Source organism: Tenrec ecaudatus, chromosome 7 (genome assembly GCF_050624435.1).
Source record: "Tenrec ecaudatus isolate mTenEca1 chromosome 7, mTenEca1.hap1, whole genome shotgun sequence".
Classification (NCBI taxonomy): domain Eukaryota; kingdom Metazoa; phylum Chordata; class Mammalia; order Afrosoricida; family Tenrecidae; genus Tenrec; species Tenrec ecaudatus.
In genome coordinates, this window is record NC_134536.1 from 70,846,257 (window position 1) to 70,867,039 (window position 20,783).

The window sequence follows — 20,783 nt, forward strand, 5'->3', positions numbered from 1 at the left end:
GCTAATTGTGTCATTATGCTATACAGAAGTGCAACTTCTTACATGAGGTTATATACTACAAATCCATACTTATAAGACAACAGCATCGATCTCTTGCTTAATATTGTCAAAGCAAATATAGAAAAGTTGTTAAAGATTGGTTAGGTTAGTTTTTCGTTTAAAATATGGGAGAGAAAGGAAAATTAAGGGACTAGAGAAAAATCTAATTATAAATCCAGTGTAAAAGAACAAAAATTGCATCAGTTCTTAATTAATATAGCATCAATGTTGTTACTACTCTCACAGAACAGATGGGCAACACGTGCCAAATGTGACATTCTCATAGAAACTAACCCGTTTGATGATTCTTGTTTTTATTTTTTGTTAGAAGTATATGTTTCTCTATAGTGAAACATGATATATTCTTCAAGTCAATTTTTAGGAAAATGTATTTAAAACATATTATATGCCTAAGAATTTTAGGGTAACTTTTAAGTTACATTCAAAGGAAGTAAGAATCTAAAATCAGAAGTAAATACACAGCCTGAGAGTTTAATGAAAAGAACATAGTCATATTTGTTCATAAATTTTAGCATCTGGTAAAGTTCTTGGCACAGTGTGGGTAACCAATAGATATTTGCTAAATAAATTAATTGAACTGATGAGACATATCAACTAATTTATTGTACCATAATCATCTAGTACTTATAGAAAGGGTTCAATAAATATCTGACTAAATGACTAATTGGTGGAATGAACTAAAGTAGAAACAAATTGAAGGTGTGACTTGGTGTACAGAAAGATACTAGAGAATAACTTGTATTTTTATAAGCAGCAATAATAGAAAAGGTATAAAATAGGGGCAACATAAGTAAAAGTAAAAGAGAATAATTATTAAATGATTTTGTGATTTTTCATTTTCAGGTCAGTTATTTTAACTCATATGAAAAAAAACTACTTACCTAAAATTTAATCTGATAACTTTCAAAAATTCTGTTTTTGGTTTGGTAGTTGTTTTAGACCATTGTTCTTATTAATTTTTATGTAACTGAAACTCATATTTACAAAATTTAAATGCTATTTGTCATTTCCCTGAAATTCCTATGTCTATAAATAATGTGTGCAATATCAAGGAAATAAGCTAATTTTAATAAAATTTTTATATTAATGAGCCTATCAGTGATCCCAATATATAAAATGAAATTCTACATTTCATTTTGAGTTCTCATAAGTACTTCCGTTTCACTGAAATTAAAAATGCAACTGAGCTCTCCTATTTTAAATTGGGCTGTTTGTTTGTCTTTGCACACCCTGGATTACTGTCATAGTATCCAAATCCTTTTATCTTTGAAGGCTCAGTTTAAAATTAAAATAAGTTTAATTCAAGAAATCTTAATCCATGGTTAACTTTATGTATCTGTGTGCATTTCTTTCTTAAATTTAACCATCAGTTTCAAAATGAGGCTTAGTATTTACTATGTAGAATTTAAGTAGCCTGAGATAATACATACATTATTCTTATGCTATGTGTTAACTCACTTGAAGTCATTAATACTAGTAATTACTTAAGATAAGAGCATGTAGCATTTTTATTTATTATGCGATCTATCAATTTACTTAAACATGAAGATTTTTACCCTCAATTTTTAGAAGTAAATGGGAAAATTTGTGTTTAAGTTGTTCACTAGGTAGCTGAAGTAGCATTTTCATCAAATTCATTCATGTGTTAACTGATGACAAAAATAGAATATGGACATCCTCAAATTTAAAGACATGGTAAAATTGACACCTACAGCTAATTGGATTATCTCAACAGAACAATGTGGATATATTTCTTTTGTGTATAATCGATATAGCATTCCATAATTATATAGATATCAAAGTGAAAGTTACCAAAACATCTTGAAAGGTAACTAAGTACACGTTACTATTTATAAGAATACTTTTAGCTATAAAATATTCCAGATACTAAGCTATGAAATATTCCAGTTATTTCTGTATTTACTTTGTATCTCATTTCAGAAGACTTACATTAAAAATATTTTTTAAGTTATCTAAATTCTAATATAAATTTGGAGGGGGTCGGGTGGGGGGAATCCCATCTTTGATTGAGGTCTCTAGGAAAGCTACCATGTCAGTTCACTCAGCATGACAGAGGCCTGCGTTACTGCCTTGTGATTGGATTGCCCAAGATCAGTTGCTGAACTTCTGCTGATGCGATCAAGAAGAGTGGCTGCCCTTGCGGGCATCAAAGAAGATTGTTTCCCCATATTTTGTGGGATTTATTTATATTTATGCACTCAATCGGCAGGATACAATGCCTTTTGCAATAGGCTAATAAAGTAAAAAATCTGGAACACAAATCCTGAATGTATAAAACAAATGAGTTAGGTTGCAGTGGGGGCAAGGGGGAGCTAATAACAGTGGGGACAAGGAAGAAGAAAATGTTCTGAAATTGATCGCAGTGCTTATGGCACAATGCTTTTTGATATGTTAAAACTGCTGTTTGATATGTTCCTGACATGTCAATATATCAATAAAACTGACAAATTTAAAAAATAGATATGCTGAATCCAAAGATGCTAAAAAACCTGTCCACAGAAAACAAGCTAGAAACTGGAGGGAAAAGATGAAGAGCTTAGCACTCCAAATGTACTGGAGAAGCACAAATTTAAAGGGAGACATTTAACAGAATCCAGTCACGGATAACTCCCGGGCTGCCAAGCTAGCAGGTCGAACCCACCAGCTACTCTTTCTGTGCTGAAAGGCTGTTCTCATAACAATGGACAGTCTAAGAAACCCAAGGGGCAGTACCATTTGCCCTAGAGTGTTACTGTGAGTGGAACTGCCTCAATAACAAAGAGGGTTTGTGTTGTCATCGTTTTGTTTGGGTTTGGAAGCATGTAGTTTTCAAATGCTATATGGCTCCACGGTTCCACTACTACGTTTTAAGCAGAGCCAACTGGTAGTTGTCTTAAAGACAAGAATGAAAGCTGAACCATTAGCAGAAAATTATACATTTCCAAAATATTTATGTATAAATTTACAACAGTAAGTTTGATTTCTTTAATCATTTAAGTGAATAAAGTTAACTTTTTCTTTAATAGGAAAAATATATCACTTGATTAAAAAAAGAGAGTAATTCAAGAAAGGTCAAAAATACTTATTGATATATTTGTCAGATGAATCTATCATGTGAAGCTGAAGTAAAAATCACACTTAAGTGTGGATATGGCACAAAATATAGAGGTAGGCATAAATGATCAGGATTTACCAACATGAAAAACTATTTGTAGAATTCTAATTAATTTTGGATTCAGAACTATTTTCTAGATATGTGACAGAATAAAAAATTAAAAGTATATCATGAGTTCAAGACCTGCAAGGGCATAAAATGTAAATGAATCCTGAGGCAAATAAGGTAAAAATAAAGTAAATTATATTTAAAATATACCTGTCTGTTGAATATTGAATAGTGAGGTAAGGATATGTCAAAAATGATCATAAAGTTCTAACTTCACAGAAAGAATAAAAATTTAAAAATCAATATAAGCTTGACTGTAGCATAGATTTAAGATTTAAGATAGAAATATAAAACTATTTTTCAAGTAGATATTTGAGTTTCTGATTTTAAAGCATAAAGTAAAACCCTTAAAAAGTGAAAATAAAGCAATTTTGTGTGGTGATATATTTCTTCTGAAAACAATACAAAAAAATAAGATCTTCCCTCCAGATTCCTTAGTCCTCAAACCTAAATATTTGTCTGAGTGGCTTTAAAAAAAAAAAAAAGAAGAAGGAAAAGTAAGACTGAAATAGATTGGGAATCTAGTGACACAAATTCATTTCAAACAATTACAACACACAAAAAATAATTAAAGTAATAAAAATAAGGTCTGCTATAAATATTTATTACTTGAGTTTTCTCACAAGTGCATTGCTTATTTGGGAATGCAACACATCGTATTTTGGTGTTAGAATTAACCTGAATCTTGAGAAATGGAAATAATTTATATTCTTATAGTGATTTGTATGTTTGTTTGTTTGTTGAGATCCTACGTAAGGATACCAGGCCCTAGCACACATATAGCTTACTGACACAACCAGCATGCTTACTGCCCCCAAAGGCAGCAGAGTGCATTGTAATAAGTGAAATGTCTTAAAACTTCATTACCCTTCCATCACCCCTTGGGAAATACAAGAAAAGGAAAAGGAAAATTCATTGTGACTTTTGACAATTATTAGTTAGAAAAACGAGGTAACAATTGCCAAAAAAATCACAAAAGTGAGCATGTTACCTGGCTATGACAAAGAGCACACAACTGACACCCAAGTAAGCCAGCAGAATATACATCCAGATATCAGGGGAGAGAGGATTCAGGAAGGAGAAGACGCCTGGGTTTGTACCATTGGGCTTGCGGTACAAAATACTTATTCCGAGTGTCATAAAGGGCTTGGAAAAATCGATGACCTTCTCTCGAACGTAGGTAATAGCCAATGGAGCAACTGCAAGGTCGGCTTTCTGTAGAAAGACACAAGAAAGAAAGAAAAAAATGGTCATAGGAAGTCAGTAACTAAATGAAATAAAACAAAGACGTTACATTTGAGAATTGGGTCTCAGTAGCAGTTAAAAGATGAACTATTCTTTACTAAGAAGTGAAGCTCTGTTTTACTTTGTAACTCATTTCTTATGTGTTTCTACACTAGCAATAAGCATTTATAACTAGTAGCAAATAAAGGAGGAAAAAGCTGAAGAAAATATAGTACATTTTTCTCAGAAACCACTAGAATGCAAAGCCTCCTAATCACTTCTAATTTAAATTTTAAAAACACATAAAATGTTCATTATTTTCTAGATTCAGTAGCACTAATATTAATAATAAGAGCCATCTCAAATTATTTAGCAAGTAATCAAGAAGCATTTTTGTGGTTTTAAAACTCTGGAGTTTAGTTAAATGATGTCAGTTTGTAAATAGTTAAAGCGTTGTGAAAATCATTTCTTAATGTGATGTTGTTTACTGTCCCTGAGCTTTATTTTTATTCCTCTAATTTGTTTTACATTATTTAATGAAAATCCTTGCAGCCTTGCCTCAATCACATTAGGAAATGAGTTTTTCAATTTCGCAAAGTTGCTAATTTTCCACGGTAGCTTAAATATGTTAAATTGCTAATGCTTTTCACTCATCATTTTATAACCATCTATCAGGGATGAACCTAAGCTCTGAAATTTTGAAAAAGAATGAATATTTTTAAAGAGCAAAGGCCTCTCTGATGGAAGGTTACATTTCATGGATTTGTTCCTAGTGATGCCAAGCTTCCAGAGAATGACTCAGAGTCCCTGTTGTGGGGTGACGGGAAGACCACAAAGGAATGAAGTAAGGCATCTGCTTTTTCCTATACTAAGGAATTGTTGAGGACTTACTGCAAATACTTCCCTTGTCAAAGGGCCTAAGTTAATTGAGCACATTATTTTGGCGATCTGTTCATTTGCATACGTGCTCAGGATGTGTTTGAAAACAAGGGCACTCAGACATCTGATAACGACTTAGAGTGTATCTACAGAGAAGACATTTCTAGCTTAATGAGAGAGGAAAGCAAAGATTGCTCAGATACTGAGGAAAGGTATAACCATATTTCATATTCATATCAAAACCACTAGTTAACACAGACATAACAAGAGAAACATAATATTAAGCTATTAATTTCTGGGCAATAGACTGAGCCTCTGGATGATGCAATGGTTAATGCACTTAGCTGCTAATCAAAGTTTAAGGTTCAACCACAGATGCCTAGGCAGAAAGGCATGGCAATTTATTTCCCCATATAGCAACACGGAAAATAAGATGGGGACCATTCTAGTCTGACACAGATGGGATTTCCATGAATCAAAATTGACTTCACAGCAAAATGGTGCTAAACATTGATAAAAATCAAAGTAATTAATATTTATGCAATGTCATTACTATTGACCTTTTCAGATAAAGAAACCCACATGTAAGAAGTTAGAAAACTTGTTTTGGGTCATAGAACTAACTGAACATGGGGACCAGTATGTGGACAGAAACTGTAAGAATCTGTCATGAAAGTTTGACCATGACATGTATTCAAGCACCTAAATGGAATTAGGAGCACAAGAGGTTATTAATATTAACTAAGTTACACAATCATTCATGAGACAATTTGTAAATATGGAAAGGAAAATATAAAGAAGGTCAAAATTTGATGAAATAATAGCTCAGAGAAGTTTAGAAGCTCAGATGCAGATTTTAGTCATAAGATGTAGCTTCCGTAGGGAAAACACATGATTCCATGTAAATAGAAATGAGTGAGGTAAAGATGTCTTGAAAAATAATTTTTTCATAGGGAAAAAAATCAGACTTGAAGAAATGCAGATACTAGGTCAATAATGGGCATCAAGAAATTCTGGTTGGCTCTTAATACTTGGGTGGAATATACAATAGAGTTTACCCATGTGCTCCCTTGTATAATGATCTCTCTTCTTTGAGGAACATGAAAGAAATATACATAATTATTATACATATATAATGCATATACCTTAAGGTAAAAAAATTTAGTATGAATTTTTTAAGTTAGAATATAATTCAAAAAGCATCTATTAAAACCAACCCAATAGAAAGTTGTTCTATAGGCATATATTTATAAGATTCTTTCAGATGAATTTCAAACTTTACTTGGTATTGCCTAAAACAAAAGTTATATATTAAATATAAAAGGGAAAACAAAAAAGGATATTAATTTTGTTAAAATGAACTAACCACTGAAGATATACAAGTAGACATTTAAAAATATTTAATAAAAACTATAGTTTATGCCTACAATCTCTTCAGTTTGTAGTATTTGGTGTTCTGTGATTAATTATTTAGGATTCAGTTATGTCTTCGTGTACTACGTTCTTGACTGTCCCATCCCACGATTCATGAGATCTTCTGTCTCTAGTGTTCAGTGTGTCAAATCTGTTACTTAGATGTTCTTCAAATTCAGGTGGGATATTCCAAGGTCTTGGCACCTGCAGACATTTTTTTTCCTTTTCTGTTTTCAGTGTCAACCTTAATTCATATATGAGAAACTGATGGTCTGTTCCACAGTCTGCCTCGGATCTTCTTGTGGCTTTTGGCTAGTGATATTGAGTTTCTCCCTCGTCTCTTTCCACCAATGTGTTCCATTTGTCTAGGTCCATGTGTACAGTCAACATTACTGCTATTGAAAAATGTGTTTTCATTGAAGAAGTTAAAATTCTATCAATATAAGTCCAGCTAGTTTCTCTCATGAAGGCCATACTTTCCAACTATTGAACTTTCTTGAGGACAAAACAAAAGTAATAGACTAAAATGTAGACCCTAGAGTTAAAAAGGAAAAAGGAAAGTGAGAGTGAAAAAGGAAAAGCAGGCTCAGCATAGGTCATGCTGAGTAATGAAGGAAACAATCCTCGAGTTGCAATATTTAAGGATTCTATGGACAAATACTGAAGAATGAAGAAAATCTACCATAAAAAAAATCTAGGATGTGAACCAAAGGCAGGTGAAAAACATAGATTCAGTGTGGGATTATAAAGAGACTTTTCCCCAGCTTTGTCTCCCCCAAAGACATGCCAAACATTAGTGGCAAGATTATAAGCCTTGGTTAGCAATAAAGCTCTCCCTTGGCCTCCTGTCAACTCCCCTACCTCTCCCCCAGTCTTTGCTCCCCTGTTCCCTTTCCCCTTGGGCCCCTTCTCCTCCCCCTCTCTCCTGCCCTCTGTCTTCCATCTCCACGTGGAACCACCAAGCGAGGCTGAGGTGAGCATGCTACCATGAAATATGTCTGACTCCACTATTTCAATCTCTCTTCTATCTCTCATGCTCTCTATGGCTTTATTATAATCTTTATATATCTCAGCCATACAATTGTTGTTATCAAGCCAGCAGTTAGTTGTGGGGGACTGGCCTTTCCCCCACAAATGGCGCCCAACATGGGGCAGTTGGAAAAGAACTCTTTTGAGTTATACCCCCTGTAACAATTGTACAGCCCCACCGGAATGTAGAGAGTGAATCAGAAAATTGCGAAGTAAGGATCTGGTGTGGGGATTGGCAGATACATAATTGAAATAGTGAATGAGTATTTTAAAGAGAACAATGGAGCAAAGTAAAAGTAAACCTGAAACCTATGGTACTATAGTCATCCACTTAATGAAAAGACAGGGTGAAAAGTAATTAAGAAAAAGATGCAATGTTTTCCAAAAGTAGTAAAAAGGTATAATCCATGACTCCCATAGGAAGGAACTTTTGATTTAGAGACCTGTAAGAAAGTGTTTGTAAAGTTAAAGAAAGCATACAGAGATGGGGAGAGTATCCCCGTGGAGACATGGTCTCTATGGGTTCAAGTTAATGCATTAATGACTGGATATTTTTTCTACCAACTTACCCACGTGGTCGGGTAATTTTTCAGCTGTTAGGGTTTGGTTTTGTTTTTTTGCATTAAGTCATAAATAGGTTTATATCTCATGAACTTTTAAATCATTTATTTATAACTTTCAGTTTTTGAATATAAACATTGTCACATATTATCAAACAATATTTTGCAATGTATGCGGAACATTATTACTTTTACGAACTATAATCTTTGTGTAATTATAAACTTCTTGTAAAAATAATCAACATATTCCATATTTCTTTGAAAACTTAGGTTAGGGCTATGAATTTCTTCGTTTCTTTTTGTGTAACGGAAGACCAGTTGAGCGGTTTAGGCGATGCTTTCCATTTCACTGAGGTTTGAGCATGATGAGTGCACAGCCCTTACAAAACAATGCAAACAAATAGCAACAATTTGATTTAACCAAAATGCATGAAAATGCTAAATAAACAAAAAGAACATGAAGATAATCGAGTTTGATACATTCGCTACTGATGTAAACACCTAAATAGATGAAGTAGTTAAAATATATCCAAGCAGATAGCATCTGAAGACAGCGGGTAGAAATCATGAATTATCTCCTGATCAAATGGCGTGCAAAACAGGAGTAAACTCCGGATCCATCCACAATGTGTTAAAAGTGGTTTTAAAACCTTGGCAGGAGGAAGAGAATGAGGATTATCAGTGCAGTAAGAAGTCTTCTATCTATTCAAATCTAGAAAAGCAAGCTAAAGTGTCTTTTTATGAGCATGGTTTAGGTGATGAAACATTAGGAAAAACTGAAGAAGCAGCAATTGATTTGTTATCTGAGGTCGCCAATTCTAAAGGAAACCTCATGGTCAAACCCAATATGCCCTCAGGGGACTGAAGGTTTAATGGTGATAAAGCACTAGAGGAAGCAAATTCCAAAATTCAAAGCTAGGCTACTATTAAACAATCCCAGGAAGCTCCCTTGCTCTCAAAGGTAGGGAAAATAAAGAAACAAAGCCAGCAGAGTAGTGAGAAACTTCCAAGCTACACAGACTTAAATTGGGTGAGAAGCAGGCAGAATGAGTATCAAACAGATGAGAAGACTTTAGACAGAGCTGAAAAAAAACTGAGCCTTAGTCAGGAGGGGACATCATAGGAAAATCATCTGCTTCCCTGCTGGAATTTAGTGTAAGAAAGACCAGAGATTGTCAAACAATTAACCAAGCCAGTGCTGAAGGTAGAGAGATTAGCTTCATAGAAATGCAAATTAAGGGAGCTAAAACAGAAGATGCAGTTGGGGAAGTGGAGCTTCAGGATATACAGGTCAAGAATACCAGTCCAGAAAATAGAAGCAAAAAGCCAAAGTATGGGAAAGCACCTTTCCTTTCAAGGGTAGAACGGGGATGCAGAAGGAGGAGATTTGAATGTAGAATGTCTTATCCTGTGGGAGTTGATAGCAGACAGCCTTATGGGAAGCACCAACAAGAAACTCCCAGTGCCTTTCCCTTTGAGGTGCTAAAAGCTCTCAAGCAGGCAGTCCATGATTATGTCCCAGACTCATATTTAATAATTAGCATGGTAAGTGCTTTAGCTGTGTCTGAGAGCTGGACCCCTGCTGACTGGACAACCTGGGTGAAACTATTTCTTTACCCTCAGAATTTTTATAATATTGCATGTGGGATTTCACAGCCCATTCACAAGCTTGTAAGAATGCTGAGGATGGTATAGATATAGGAATTCACCAATTTCTAGGGGATGAGAATTATATCACAGTTGAGTCCCAACTAGTTTACTGAACAGACAATAGGACAGATACGTGAAGTTTGCCTAAGATAATTCCATCAGAAAATAGAAAGCCGAGTTACATGACTATTAAACAGCGGAATGATGAATCCTATGCTGACTTTGTGTCCCGACAGGAAGACTCTACTTCCAAATGTGTAAAAAATATCCAGGCAGTAAGAGCCCTACTGCATAAGCTATCTTATGATTTCTAAAATAAAACTGTAAAAATGCCTTGCATCCCTACCTGAACAGGGCACGAGGCTAGATTATCTCAGAATATGCAGACATGTAGAGACAGAGGAATACAAGGACAACCTCATGGCAGCTGCCTTGGCAAATTACACCAGACCTAAAAGAATGTGCTTTAGTTGCGGAAAGACAGGTCATCTTCAAAGAGAGTATAGGCAGCGTAGGCCAACCAGCTGGGTCACAGAGAGCGAGCTGTGGCCTGTGTCTGAGGATGGACCAGGGCCACCGAGTTCAGTTTTAAAGAATCTGAACTTTGCCCCCACTGTAGGAAAGGAACTCATTGGACAAGTCAATATTGCTCAAGATTCACCAGTAAAGGACTGCCATTAGCAAAGGCTTCCCAGTGGAAAAATAGAAGGAGCTTGATCCAAGTCCCGCCCAACAGAGCTTGGAAGGCAAAGCCTCTGCCTAACCCAGCAAAATAATCTTTGAATGGTGACAATCACAGGTCTCCCCCAGTCTCACAGCAGACCAGACCTAGACAAAACGCAAAACTCCAGCCTCTGCTCCCGCTGCAATAAGTTTGACTAAGCAAGTACAGCCGTTTGTTGATTCTAAAAAGCAGGAGCCATTTATTGAAAGAGTAATACAGTTTCTATCAGGAAGCTTTAACCTAAGTGCTCAAGGAATTCAAATTGATACTGGAGTTGATCAGAGCTGTGAAGGAAAGCTAAAAGCTGTAATTAATTCAGAAATTATTAAGAGCGGTACTGGAGTCCACTACCTAAAAGAACTATGGGATGTTTGTTAGGAAAGTCCAAGCTGAATTCTCCAAGTGTTCAGATTGTTCCTGGAATTATTGATCAAGATTATGAAGAAGAAATTAGGACAGTAATTAAATCTCATATACCATGACTTATAAAGAAGGAAGATCTAATTAAGCCAATTATGGCTTCCTTGTATTTTTAGTGTTAAAAGTTTTAACTTTAAGGCGAAAGTGAGGAACAGGGACGAAGACGGACATGACAGGACAAGGGAGAGCAGAAGTAGAAATAGCTTTATTCGGTGGGGGGAGCTCCAGACGAGGTTCCATGACCTAGGCTATTAGGTCAGTGAAGTCCTGCTCAGCAGCTTAGAGCTAGGGTTATAAAAGGGTGGTGAGGAATCTAGCGTAATTAGCATATGAGGCGTGGAAACCAGGAGAATTGCCAGTAGACTCCTTGCTGGTGGACTCCTTGGGGCTTTCTTGGAGCCAGTAACATCTGGTTTCTCTGTTTATCTTATCTGGCGCCTGCTGCTGCTGACCTTGGGGATGTGCAGGGAAGCTCCTGCAGGGCCCAACCTGCTTCAGTTTAGTCCAAACTGGGGCTGCCTAGTTCAGACCCGACCCAAACAATAACTACCAGGAAAGACAACTTGAGAAGTTTGACCACCCTTCCAATCAAGGGGTCTTTCGGAATGCTGTTGTGAGTAAGCAACAGCGCCCCCACATGGAATTAGAAATTGGAGGAAGTCCACAATTCAGGAATGGATTTTGTGCTCACATTTATTCCTAGGTCCAATCTAAGAACAATTGGTTACTTCATGGCTCTGCTCAATAATTCCCCTCATGAAGGAGACAGAGTAGATTCAAGAGCTATAATTAAGTATGGTGAAGAAGTTAGATGGTGCCTGGCTATCAGAGAAATGGCTATCAGAGAAAATAAACCTTAAAGGCTTATTTTTAAACAAGCAGCCATCTATCCATATGAACACATCAGCATCGATGCCCAAGGGTTGTAAATTATATAATCCAAAATCAAAGAAGAACATAGAATGTGAACTTACATTGTGAGATTTTGGCATGCAGAATCTATGGATGGAGGGGAAGCCTAGAATATACTTGCAGGAGCTACCGAGGGAGTACGTCCAGTGATTTCCTGCTCACCATAATTGAGGTATGGTCATAATCAGGGTATATGACAGAGCGTCTAAGAGAGATGACTAAAGTTGATTAAAATGATAACTCTAATGCTAAATTGGACTTGCATGGTTGAAATCTCGTCATTTGATTTCTCTGTTGATATACTTTGTCTTGATCTGGTTTGTATTATTTTCTGGTTTTTTTTTTCATACTGAGGTTTATCTCTGTTGTAATTGTCACTGTTAGTAGTCTTCTTCACTCTGTTATGTATTTTTCTATGAGTTTTCATATGTAAAACCCAGGATAGATGAATCTATAGAGATAATAACCTAGAGGGTATAGCAGGGGCCCTGGAGGTAGGAGCAAGGGAAGCTGATATCAAAGTATTCAAGAAAGAAAATGTTTGGAAACTGATTGTGGTACCAATTGTACAACACTGCTGTTTTATATAATGGGATGATGTCTGGGTCAGGTCCTAATAAAATGGTTTGAAAGAAAGAGTAAAAAGAAGATGGAAAGATACACAGAGTCAGCACACCAAAATAATTGGTGGTCATTGCGACATTTCAATAAATAGAATATGATCAGGAAGCAAAGGTACTGAAGGAAGGAAGGAGTCCAAGGGACACTGAAGACACTATGGAAAGGAAGTTTCCAGGAACTGATGAAACACGAATCGAAGAGTTTTAACAAATTTATGCAGCACTGAGAACATTCACTAGTCCATGAAAATTTTTTTGCAGACAACTAACTTACCAATTAATGGGGGTATAGCCATATTTAAGTATATTCCAATGAAATGTAACACTACAGAATCTTTAAATAATATATTGTATGTATATACAATATACAATATACAAGTACCATTTTGCTGAAGCTAACTCAAAAATGGATTTGGTAGTATATCATAGGGAACTGTCAATGCTTTAAGTCAGATTCATAAGAGGATGTTGCATGAAGGTTATTATTGCTCATTTTAGATAGATTTTGTCTGAAAGAGAAGAACTCTAGAAATATATTGTAACAGGCTATTTTTTATCATAACAAACTTTAGAAAACACTGAGAAAATGAAAATTCCAGAATATTTAACTGTGCTCTTGGAGAACTCACACATAAACCAATAGGTACAACAGAGCAAGGTTTAAATCAGAAAACAAAATAAAAAAATCACGTGTGTCAAGATTTTATTCTTTGACCATATTTACTCAATATGAGTGGTGAGAAAATATCTGAAATGCTGAATTGCATAAAAAGGAATTTGACATCAGGATTTCAGGAAGGCTTGTTAATCTACTCTGATATGCTGATGACACCAACCTAGGAAGACTTAAAGCACTTAGTCATGAAAATCAAGGGTTGTAACCTTCAGTATGAATTGTAACTCAACGTAAACAAAATAAAAATCCTCCCCTGGACAATGGTCAGTATCACAATAAACTGAGAAAACACTGACGTTGTCAAGAATTTCCTATTGCTTGGACCCACCATTCCAATGCTCATGGAAGCAGCAGTCAGAAATCAGAAAACTTGCTGAACTGGAGAAATCTGCACAAAACCTCTTTAAAGTGTTAAGGGACAATACCTTCAGGACCAAGGGTGTGAGGGGCGATGCTGGGAGAGTGTAGGGTGAGTGGGTTGGAAAGGGGGAACTGATTACAGGGATCCACATGTGACCTCCTCCCTGGGAGAGGGACGGCAGAGAAGGGGGGGAAGGGAGACTCCAGATAGAGCACGATATGACAAAATAACGATGTATAAATTACAAAGGGCACATGAGGGAGCGGGGAGCGGGGAGGGAGGGGGAAAAAAAGAGGACCTGATGCAAAGGGCTTAAGTGGAGAGCAAATGCTTTGAGAATGATTGGGGCGGGGAATGAATGGATGTGCTTTATACAATTGATGTATGTATATGTATAGATTGTGATAAGAGTTGTATGAGTCCCTAATAAAATGTAAAAAAAGAAAATGATTAGGGCAAAGAATGTACAGATGTGCTTTATACAATTGATATATGTATATGTATGGACTGTGATAAGAGTTGTATGAGCCCCTAATAAAACATTAAAAAAAAAAGTGTTAAGGGACAAAGACGTCACTTTGAGAACTAACGTGTGCCTGACTCAAGCCATGGTATTTTCATTTGCTTTATCTGCACGAGAAAGTTAAGGAATGAACAAGAAAGGTGAGATGATAAAGCATGCATTTTAATTATGGTGTTGGCAAATAGAGAATGTTCTATGGCTTCCAAAAGAACAAATAAATCTGTCTTGGCAATAGTACCACCAGTACACACACATACACACCTACAGAAAGGATTCCTGGAGATGTGGTAGTTAAGCACTCAGCTGCTAACCTAAAGATTGTTCATTCAAACTCATTATCCCTTGACTGCACCAAGAGAGAAAGGAGGCAGTGAGTTTCCATGAAAATTAGCAGCCTTCTAAGCAAATGCTTAGAGCAGTTCTCTTCTGTCCTCCAGGTTCCCTATGTGTTAGAATTTTACGCCACTATAAATGGTATTGGATTTTATAGCTCTGAAATCATCACAATCCTATCACCATACTAAGATTAAAATAACAAATATGTCCATGATCCCAAAAAACTAGGGGGAAAACGTTATGTCAACACATACAAAACAGCTATGGTTCTCAAAACTGTGCTATCTGGCCTGGAAGCATCAACTTAAGAACTTGGTGCAATTGAAAAGTATTGGACCTCACCATGTTGTTAGATGTCATCAGATCAGTTCCAACCCAGACACACCTTATGGACAACAGAATGGAACAGTATTGCCTGGTCCTGCACCATCCTCACAATTGCTCCTATGTGTAAGCCCATTTTTTGCAACAAGAGTGCCAATCCATCTTCTTGAGGGCCTTCCTCATTTTCATTTCACTAAACATCATGTTATTCTTCAGGGACCAGCATCTCTTGACAACATGTCCAAAGGATGTAAGACTGAGTCTTGCCATCCTTGCTTCTAAGGGGCACTCTCACCATGCATCTTCCAAGACAGCTTAGTTTGTCCTTTTAACAGTACCTTCGATATCACCTTTCCTAGTCTTCTTTAGGCATATGATAAAATTGAAAAGAGAAAAAACAAAACAAACAAACAAACAAAAAACATGACGGGTTCACAAAGTAACATCCTTCCTTTAAAATACTCTAAAGAGGTCTTGTGCAGCAGGTTTACCAAATGCAATGCATCTTTTGATCTCTTGACTGCTGCTTCCATCAGCATTAATTGTGGATTGATGCAACACAAAATCCTTGACAACCTCAACCTTGTCTCCATTTATGCTAGATCTATTGAATTAGAAAATCTGAGAATAGAGCCTACCAATCTATAATTTAACAAAGGTAATGGAATATGAAATAAAGTTTGATTACTTTTTCCTTGAGCGTTACCATTTTTCAGAGAAGAAAGACATGTTTGGTTAAGTTGTAAGTTCATTTGGTGAAGGATGGACAGAGAGAATTCTGTCTGTGAACGTGTAATAATAGGATGAAAACCATTTCACTCTTTGTAAATTAAGAAACTCATACATAGAATTACTAAATATTTTCTATATCAGAGGTTAAAAATATAACTATTTCATTCCCATTTCAGTATGATTCCTCTTTTGCTCTCTGCCCTTAGCTACTGTCTTCATTTTACTTTTAATAGTATTAAATTGTTCAATCAGATTACATTTATTAGCTATCTAATGTGGACCATGGTGGGTCAATGGCAAAATTCTTGCCTTTTTGTGGGTGAACCAGGTCTCATTCTATCCAATGCACCTCATGCATAGCTTTGTCAGTGAAGGCTCACTTGTTCATGACAAAATGGTGGGCATACAGATTACATAAATACAGTGATAAGATAAAACCCTAACACACAATGTTTTTATTATTATTATTATTATTATTTAAACCATACTGTATTCCCTTGCTTTAAGAGAATAGGAAAAAGTAACTGGTGGTCTACTTTTAAAAATCAGACAATGAAATATAGATCAAAACAATTTCATCCAGAACCCATTATGGACATGTTGGACTGAGTAGAATGAGGTAATACTATTTGATTGTACTTTAATGGTATCATTATGAATTATAGTTTTCTCTCTGCTACTAATAAGAACTGCACAGTAATTTATAAAAATATTTTTAAAATTTCAGATTCTTCTGTAATTATAAATATAAGTATTTATTTATAAAAGTAGTGTTACTATAAAAAAATCTTAGTTCTAAGTTCCCGTAATACAAAATTATTTGAAAATTAGTCAACATTAGGTCCTATTATCTCTGGTCCTCCTCATTCACTCCAGTTTCAAATACCTTGGTTGTTTATTATACATTCCTGAGGCATATGAATGCCTTCCTATTGCTCACATTCTTCACACCTGTTATTCCCTCTGTCTGGAAATCTTGTTTCTCATAAGCTCACATTGCTTATGGCCTCACTTCATTGGTGAAAGAGAGTTAGCCTGCTTTAATAAAAAAAATTTGGGATTTTATTTGCTGAAATTTAGTTTATTAAAACAGATCCTGGGAGTATCAGCCCCCACAGCTATAGTAAAATACTCCTTCGAAACCTGTTACCACAATACTCACCTATCTCACTACTGTCCAGTTGACCCAACTCAGAGCAACTCAATAGAAGGATTCTAAGGCATTCCATCTGTGACAGATATACAGAGTGGCTAGGCATTGTAAACTGCTTTCCTTGTGGTTATTGTGGTTAGTGGTCCAACACTAAATGGAAAGCACGCGGGAACTCCTTAAGCAGTGCAGATGGAAGGGACATACTTGGGTTATGAAATATGGAGATTTCTCTTGCTTACAACGCCTGACTAGGAGCAATTAAGAGAGAATGCAACACAGACAGTAGTAGATCCCGCTGCTATTTCAGCAGCTGTTACTTTATTAGTGCTTACGTAAGCCTGCTGATAATTTCAAATGATATATGATACTAAGTAAATCTACCACATCTAACTACGGATAGCCTTGAAAAGAAGGGAAATTCCAGAACTCGAATTGTGCTCATGCAAAGCCTCTATGTGGATCCAGAGGCAGTTGGGTGAATGTAAGTCAGACTTACTCAAACTGTATGCTGTAAAAATAATTAGAGATATGCTGGACTACATGAGGAAGAGTACTACATCAGGACTCGAGGGAGCTCATTGACAAACTGATGTGGGGACGACATAGCCTTGGTTGCTGAAAGTGATGAGAACTTGAAGCACTTGCTCATGAAGGTCAAGGATTACAGCCTTCTGGATAGATTGCAATTCACTGTACAGAGAACCCAAATCCTCACAGCTGGACCATCGTGAAGGTGACATCGTGATAAATGGAGGAAAAAAATTGAAGTTGCTAAGGATTTCTTTCGTCTTGCTTGGAATCACAATCAGTGCTCATGGAAGCAGCAGTCATGACATTAAATGATACATTGCATTGGGTATGTCTGCTGCACAAGAGTTCGCTTTTGTTAAAAAATAGTTTTATTGATATAAAATTGATATATCATACACTTCCATGTTAAGTCACTTTTAAGAATTGTATACACTTTCCCCCAGATCCTGAATGCTTCTCCCCGCCCCCCCCCATCCACCCAACTACCATGATCCAGATTCTACCTTGCAAGACTGGATAGAGCAGAGGTTGTACACTGGTGCATATGGGAGCTGGAGGCACAGGGAATCCAGGGTGGATGATACCTTCAGGACCTGGGGTGTGAGGGGTGATACTGGGAGGGTAGAGGGTGCATGAGTTGGAAAGGGGGAACCGATTACAAGGATCTACATGTGACCTCCTCCCTGGGGGAACGGACAACAGAGAAGGGGGTGAAGGGAGATGCCGGATAGGGCAAGATATGACAAAATAATAATCTAAAAATTATCAAGAGCTCATGAGGGAGTGGGGAGCGGGGAGGGAGGGGAAAAAAGAGTGGAGAGCAAATGCTTTGAAAATGATTAGGGCAAAGAATGTACAGATGTGCTTTATACAATTGATGTATGTATATGTATGGATTGTGATGAGTTGTATGAGCCCCTAATAAAATGTTTTAACATTTTAATTAATTAATTAATTTAAAAAGAATTGTATACTCATATACTCATTGTAATCAGTTCAAGTGCTCCTTTCTCCCTCCTGAATTCAAGATTTGCTCCCTAAGATCCCTCATACTCCCCAGCCCCAAACCCCATAAAATGCAGCATCAGATATTGTCTCCATTCATCCACTCCTTCTGTGCTTCATAAATTGGGAAACCTAACAAAAACAATTTCTCAAATGACATGAAATAGAAGGACATAATAATGATATAAAGAATGAAAAAGAAAGAAAATCGTTTATATTAAAATAAGCCAGAGAGGATATTTGTGTCATGAAACAGGTGAGAAATATTTAAACCTAGAGCAAATTAAGATACATAACAAACACCCATCCTCTGTTATGGTCTACAAGTCTCACTATATTCAAACATAAAATCAAAATAAGAAACATTCTACAATATTACCTGATCAAATTTAATATACTTATATCCACATCAGAGTCCCCAGATGGCGTAAATGGGTAAGAATAACTGAGAGGCGTGTGATTTCGACACACTCTACCGGTACTTCACTAACCAATCCTGGCTATCTCCTTTGAAAGTCACAGGTGTGGAAAATCGCATGGAGTGGTTTTACTCTGCATACATGAAGTTATGGTGAATTAGAATAAACTTAATGATAATAAAAATCAACAACACACATGTATTGATGAGAGAGGATAAATGGCTCTTTGAAATAAACATATATAATGTGAACTTTCAAATGAATAATTTCAATTAGAAATAACTCCAAATTTTATATAAATTGTAGCTTATTTCTTAAAGCTCTAAAACAGTCATAGAGTTTCTATTTATGGATTTTAAGTTATTATTTCACTCTGATATTTTCTACTAATTTTTTTTTTTTGCATTTCCAATTTGAATGATTTGGAAAAACTATCAGGGGACAAGAAACAACTACTTGCATTAAGATGGATGGCTAGACTCTCACTCACCCACTATCTGACTCACTCTCTCACTAACTCACTCTCACTCATGTACTCACTCTCTCACTCTCACTCACTCACTAACTCACTCTCACTGATTCACCAACTCTCTCACTCACTCACTCCCTCTCTCTCACTCACAAAAAAAAAAGTAAAAAAAAGATGGATGGCTATACAGACTCAAAAGGACAGGTATAACATAAGTTCCCTGAGGTAAGTATAATCAGCATGCCAGGAATAGAAGAATAAACATCTATTTTGCAATAAACGGGTGGAAGCATAGATAGTTGGAGGGAGGGCAGGTCACACCTCAGGAGGTACATGAGAGTCCAGCATAAAGAAGGACAAGTGGGGCAGGGGGAGGGAGAAGCGGGGTGGAGGGAAACCAAGTGGATGGCATGGGGGGAACAGGGCAGTAACCCACAGGGGGAGAGTATTGGTTGTGTCCCCACAAAACTGGAACATGCACATGGACCCCACCATGACACACCAAACTAGAAGGGCAACATAAAGTATGGAGGATTACACAAAGAGTCTGGACCATATGCCGGCCCCATCCAGAATTAGCCCGACCCCCACAAAGGGAGTACCACACAATATGAAAATAGATCGTCTGGTGTGGGATAGGAACTGACCTACCACACCACACCTAGAAGGAAGCTGAAGCAAAGGAAGGAGGAAAAACGGAGCAGAGCACACCTGGGCCCACCAAGCTCAGAGGACAAAAGCCTGGCTCGAAGGGCCCATCGTATAGAGAGGACCATACAACCAGCCCCGCGGTGAGATGCGACATCCCTACATGGGACAGCACTTGAGACACAGTGGGGGATGTGCGACTGAGCTGACCCTACCATACTGAGGCAAACACTGGGGCATGCAATGGAGCAGCGGGAGAAGCAGAGCAAGGAGATCCCGAGGGAGTATAAAGGATTGACTTTGGGGCCAGGACATGGCACCCCACCAGACTCATCAGGAAAACACTCCTAAAGGCCAACCAACAGACCTCGAACTACTAACAGAATTTTTTTTGCTGTCTTTTTGTTTTGATTTTTCTTTTATTTCTCTTTTAAATTTTGAATATGAGTGGCTTTTTTTGTCTGTCAGCATGTCAGTGTTGCTGCTGTCGATGCCATGTTCTTATGTGCCACTTGGGTGCTGTCAAAGCCGTCTGCATTTGTATGCACTTATTACTATATCTGCAAGTCCACCTAGATAAGATAGGCTGGACAAACAATGTGAGAAGAAAATAACGGGAACAACGGTGCTGGAGGGACATGAGAGTGCAGGAGGTAGGGGAAAGGAGGAGGTGTTGGCCAACACAGGGACAAGGGAAAAACGAGTAGTTCAAAACCAGTGCCAGGGAGGGGATGGGAGGACTGGTAGGGAGTGACCAAGGGCAAGGTAACTGAGAGGAATTACTGAAACCAGAATGAAGGCTGAACATGGTAGTGGGACAGGAGGAAAGCGTAAGGAAATAGAGGAAAGGAGTAGGAAGCAAAGGGCATACATGGAAGCCTAAATAAAAACA

General features: G+C 37.0%; 1 protein-coding gene across 2 annotated transcripts in view; it reads right to left on the reverse strand.

The window, feature by feature from the left end:
- The window catches only part of GRIK2 (glutamate ionotropic receptor kainate type subunit 2), a 754,817-nt gene that overhangs the window by 173,846 nt on the left and 560,188 nt on the right, over positions 1-20,783 (reverse strand). For both annotated transcript variants that reach the window (XM_075554727.1, XM_075554725.1), the window contains exon 12: positions 4,275-4,498. In XM_075554727.1, the coding sequence (XP_075410842.1) occupies positions 4,275-4,498 (224 nt within the window). The remainder of the gene's footprint in view (positions 1-4,274; positions 4,499-20,783) is intronic.